The 5000-nt window shown below is 44.5% G+C and overlaps 1 protein-coding gene across 7 annotated transcripts in view; it reads right to left on the bottom strand.

Annotated features, from left to right (window-relative positions):
• Positions 1-6: 6 nt before the first annotated feature.
• PPFIBP1 (PPFIA binding protein 1) overlaps positions 7-5000 on the bottom strand; it is a 103012-nt gene continuing 98018 nt past the window's right edge. For all 7 annotated transcript variants that reach the window (XM_032221337.1, XM_032221331.1, XM_032221335.1 and 4 more), the window contains 3 exons: positions 3408-3590; positions 1898-1963; positions 7-605 (listed from right to left, as the gene is read on the bottom strand). In XM_032221337.1, the coding sequence (XP_032077228.1) occupies positions 519-605; positions 1898-1963; positions 3408-3590 (336 nt within the window). In that variant the 3' untranslated portion in view covers positions 7-518. The remainder of the gene's footprint in view (positions 606-1897; positions 1964-3407; positions 3591-5000) is intronic.

Genomic DNA, 5000 nt, shown 5'->3' on the forward strand with positions numbered 1-5000 from the left:
GTTGTAGGCTTTAAAACACATCACAGTATAAAAACATCTGGCCCGTTATGTAATCAATACATTTTTTTTTCCTCATAAAAAAACTGCATTTAAAAAAAAAAAAATCACACAAGATTTTCAACCCGGGGCTGATTCAAAGAGGGAAACGTTATTTTTTCTTGGCAATGGATGCTAACGTCAGAGATCTCCAGAGGGTTAGTTGGTTTTTTTTCTTGCATTGTTGGAGTAAAAAGAAAATGACATGATGGCACATTGTACACACTAAAACATTATGCTGTAGAGTCTTGTTTAGAAGAATGGCACAAATTGCTGCTACGCCGGAGTTGGGAAAAGGGCTCAGGAGGTCCTTCCGTCTCATCTCATCAGTTTACCAGAACTTGGATGATAGACGTCTTACGTTCACTCCCTTCTCTGCCCTCAGTTCTTGCAGACAGGAGCAAAAAAAGATGACTTTGGGCGAGGGGCGGTGTCCATCACACACAGCAGCAGGGCTCCAGATAAGTCCCCAGCTGCCCCTGTCACACATTCGAGTCCTCGTCTGTGATACTGGCACTCGGAGAACGGGTGGCCAAGTCCTTGAACATGTCGTCCTCCTTCAACATGTGCTGGAAAGAGAAGGTGGGGGAGAATTAATTGGTGGGAGAGGAGAGATGAGAGAGAGAGAGAGAGAGAGAGAGAGAGAGAGAAAGAAAGAAAGAAAGAAAGAAAGAAAGAAAGAAAGAAAGAAAGAAAGAAAAAAAGAAAGAGGAGGCAGGGAGGGAAAGAAGAAGAGAGAGAGAGAAAAGAAAGAAAAGAGGGAGGGAGGGAAAGAGAGACACTGAAAGAAAGAAAGAAAGAAAGAAAGAAAGAAAGAAAGAAAGAAAAAAAGAAAGAGGAGGCAGGGAGGGAAAGAAGAAGAGAGAGAGAAAAGAAAGAAAGAAAGAAAGAAAGAGAAAGGAGGCAGGGAGGGAGAGAAAGAACAAGAGAGAGAGAGAAAAGAAAGAAAAGAGGGAGGGAGGGAGGGAAGGAAAGAGAGGCAAAGAAAGAAAGAAAGAAAGAAAGGAAGGAAGAAAGAAAGAAAGAAAGAAAGCGAGCGGGAGGGAGGGAAAGAGACAAAGAGAGAGAGAGAGAAAGAAAAAGAGAGAGACAGACAGACAGACAGACAGACAGACAGAGGGAATGAAGAAAGAAATAAAGAGAAAGAAAGGCAGCAGAGAGAGGGAGGGGAAGGGTGAGAGGGAGGGAAGGAAAGAGAGACACAGAAAGAAAGAAAGAAAGAAAGAAAGAAAGAAAGAAAGGAAGGAAGGAAGGAAGGAAGGAAGGAAGGAAGGAAGAGAAAAGATGCAGGGAGGGAGGAAGGGAAAGAAGAAGAGAGAGAAAAGAAAAGAGGGAGGGGGAAGGAAAGAGACAAAGAAAGAAAGAAAGAAAAAGAAAGAAAGAGAAAGAGGGAGGGAGGGAAAGAGAGACACCGAGAGAGAGAGAGAGAGAAAGAAAAAGAAGGGAGGGAGAGACAAGACAGAGAGAGAGAGGGAATGAAGAAAGAAATAAAGAGAAAGAAAGGCGACAGAGAGGGAGGGAGAGGAAGCGTGGGAGGGAAGGAAGGATAGACAGAGAAAAGAAAGAAAGAAAGAAAGAAAGAAAGAAAGAAAAGAGAGAAGGGAGGGAGGAAAGGGAGGATAGAAAGAGAGCGAGAGAAAAGAGAAAGAAAGAAAGAAACAAAGAAAGAAAGGGGAGGGAGAAGGAGACAGAGAGAGAGAGACAGACAGACAGAGAAATAAAAATAAAGAAGGGAGGGAGAGAAAGAAAGAAAGAAAGAAAGAAAGAAAGAAAGAAAGAAAGAAAGAGTGAATAACATGTTCTGCATAGTTCTTAAGATAGAAGGACTAGTGGAATGAATCAATTAAAAACAATGACTTACAGTCAAGTTGTTGATGCCTTCCGAAAACGCTCCAATCTGCCTCACAGTCCCTTCGGAATCTTCCATCTTACAAGGAAGGAAAAATAATAGAGTGATGTTTATATAAATCCTATATTACATAACCGTGTTCGCTAACGTAAATGCTAAACCGGACACATATTCTTGAAGCTTTAGGCCGTGCTTGGATAAGACAGGAGAGAAACCTGAAACCTTGGGTTGAAGGAGCTTTTCGCGCATCCATAAATGCATGGAAGTTTCTTGCACAAGAAGCTAAATGTTTCGAAGGAACAACCACCGAGAAAGTCCAGTTGCCTTTTGGAAAAGCACCTTTGGGACCACCAGAAACTGGATAATTGAGAATCTCTGAAGACACAGAGAAGATTGTCCAACATGAAAAAAGTTTTTTTTTTTTTTAAATGTACTAACTTCACACAAGTGTTGAGCCAAACCAATTGTCAGGATTCCAACGGAGGCCCTAATTAACTCATGAGCCTCGAGCCAAGTTTCAAAAGAAATCCAGTTACTTATTAGGAGCAACATGTTGGCACTTACCCAAGTGAAGCCAGCTCTTGCCCCTACGTAATTTACGGCCCAACTATGACCCTGTTTCCCCACTCCTCGCAGGATATGTTATAAACCACATTGCCTCTGAAATCCAACGGTGAGGAAGGTATGCGTAGAATGTGTTTCTGCTGAGCTGTTCCATCAGTTCTCCCCCCCCTCCAGCTGCCCATGGCAACTCAAGAGCAGGCCATGAATGCTTTAAAATTCGTCTTGCAAAAGATTGTTGGCGGGATTACAATGGGACCCCTTCAGAAACATCACCCTTGGCATTTTGATCATCCGGAGAGAAAAAGCGGATGGTATATGTGCTATAATAACGCAGGTAATCCTCAACTTACAACAGTCCATTTAGTGACCATTCAAAGTTGCAACGGTGCTGAAAAACAGGACTTATGACTGTTTTTCACACTTACAAACTTCGTAGCATCTCCAGGATCACGCGATCTGAATTCAGATGCTTAGCAACCGGTTCGTACTTACGACAGTCGCTGTGTGCCGGGATCACGTGATCAAAGTTCAGACAGTTGACCACGGACTCACATTTATGACAGTTGCACTGTCCCAAGGCCACTTGCAAAGATCCCCTTTGGCGACCTTCCGGCAAGCAAAGTCCACGGGGAAGCCGGATTCACTTAATGACCGTGCGACTAATTTAACAACTGAAGTGATTCACTTAACGATAAGTGTCCAGAAAGGGGATAAAACAGGGCAAAACTCAACAAATTTCGGGAACGATTGTGGTTGTAAATCAAGGACTATCGGTATTTCTTTGTTCAATCAGCAACTGTGGCTGTTGGGAACGCTGGAAATTTAGTTATAGAAGTGGGTCAGACTTGATAGGACTGAGAGATGGTCAGTAAACAGAAATTGAACACCACAAGATGAGAAAGAGGCAAGACAGAGAGAGAGAGTGAGACACAAATCGTTCTGTTTTAACCCGAAATACCTCTTCCAATCTGTCCAGATCATCATCATCGTAGACTCTGTTATCTAAACCCGGCTTAAAGCCCTTCTTGGATCCACTTCCTGCCACCTGACCCAAATCCATGGGGCACACGTACTCTTCCCCTCCGTCGTCCTGCTTCTTCTTCCTCAAATTTCCGAAGTTACTGAAGGTGAGTTTCTTTGGCTGAAAGAGAAAAGCCCAGTGAAGTCTTCATGGCAGGAAGTCCTCTGGTTACAACCGCAATTGAGCCCAGAATGAGAGATGTATAGGAATAGCAGGTTTTTGTTCTCAGATCATGCAGCCAATTTTGAGGGCGAGCATATGATCCCAGGGGGTGGGACCACCACAACAGTATTTTTTTAAAAAATCCCACATAGCACTCCTGCACTCTCTGGAAAACCTTATCCATTCACTGTTTAGCCCTGACTAGCAATAGCAAAAGAGCATAGACATGTATCCTTTCATCGTCCTTTTACAGCCCACTCTAAGTGGTTTATAGAATCAACCTATGCCCCCCCCCACCAAGAATTTGGGTCCTCATTTTACTGACCATGGAAGGACAGAAGGCTGAGTCAACCTTGAGCTGGTTAGGATCAAACTCCTGGCAATGGGCAGAGTCATCCTGAAATACTGCATTCTAACCACTGCACCACCAGGAAGGAGAATGAGAAAGGGAGAAAGACAGTAACAGAGGGAGGGAGGGACGGACGGACGGACGGACGGAGGAATGGAGGAACAGAGGGAAGGAGGAGGGAAGGAAAGAGGAGAGGAAGGGAGGAAGAAAATGGAGAGGGAGGTAGGGATAGTAATAGACTTACATACCACTTCAAAGTGCTTTACAGCCCTCTCTAAGTGGTTACAGAGTCAGCCTCTTGCCCCCAACAATCTGGGTCCTCATTTTACCTACCTCGGAAGGATGGAAGGCTAAGTCAACATTGAGCCAGTCAGGATCGAACTGCTAGCAGTGAGCGGTGAGTTGGCCTGCAATACTACATTCTAACCACTGCGCCACCAAGACTCATTGTCAGCCACAAGAAACCAGGAGGCAGGGTAGAGTTAAAAGCTACCACAAATTTACTCCATGCTACCTACCGACAAGAATCTGATCAAATAACAGTCAAGGCCAATTGGCGTTCAATAAGAATCAACAGAATTCACAGGGACTCTTTTGGAGTGCAGCGATCCCAAACTGATGACATGTTAGACCCCACCTTCAGTCTCAGCCTGGTCCCCTCCTACATCGATTCCCCAAACTGAAATAAGGTAGATGTCAGGGTTCCAAATAGCATCCAAAATTAAATCAGAGTCCGAGGCAAAGGATTCCTCAAAGTCCCAATTGATGAAGAGAGCCACGTTGGCACATCTGGGGAAACCGGAATCTGAAAGCTTCCCGGTTTTCCCCACCCAGTTGAAAGTTCAAGATCTTGCCCCAACACCCACAAGCCCATCCCATGGTCCAATCTCCCACTGCCACGCTGGCAGCTTCCACCCATCCAGTTCCGGCCAGGTGTAGAGACAAAAGATGACCTTGATTTTCTAGAAAGAATGTTATTATGGCTACGTATCATCTAACTCCCCATCCCGTTTTCCCAC

Source organism: Thamnophis elegans, chromosome 7 (genome assembly GCF_009769535.1).
Source record: "Thamnophis elegans isolate rThaEle1 chromosome 7, rThaEle1.pri, whole genome shotgun sequence".
In the NCBI taxonomy this organism is placed as follows: Eukaryota; Metazoa; Chordata; class Lepidosauria; order Squamata; family Colubridae; genus Thamnophis; species Thamnophis elegans.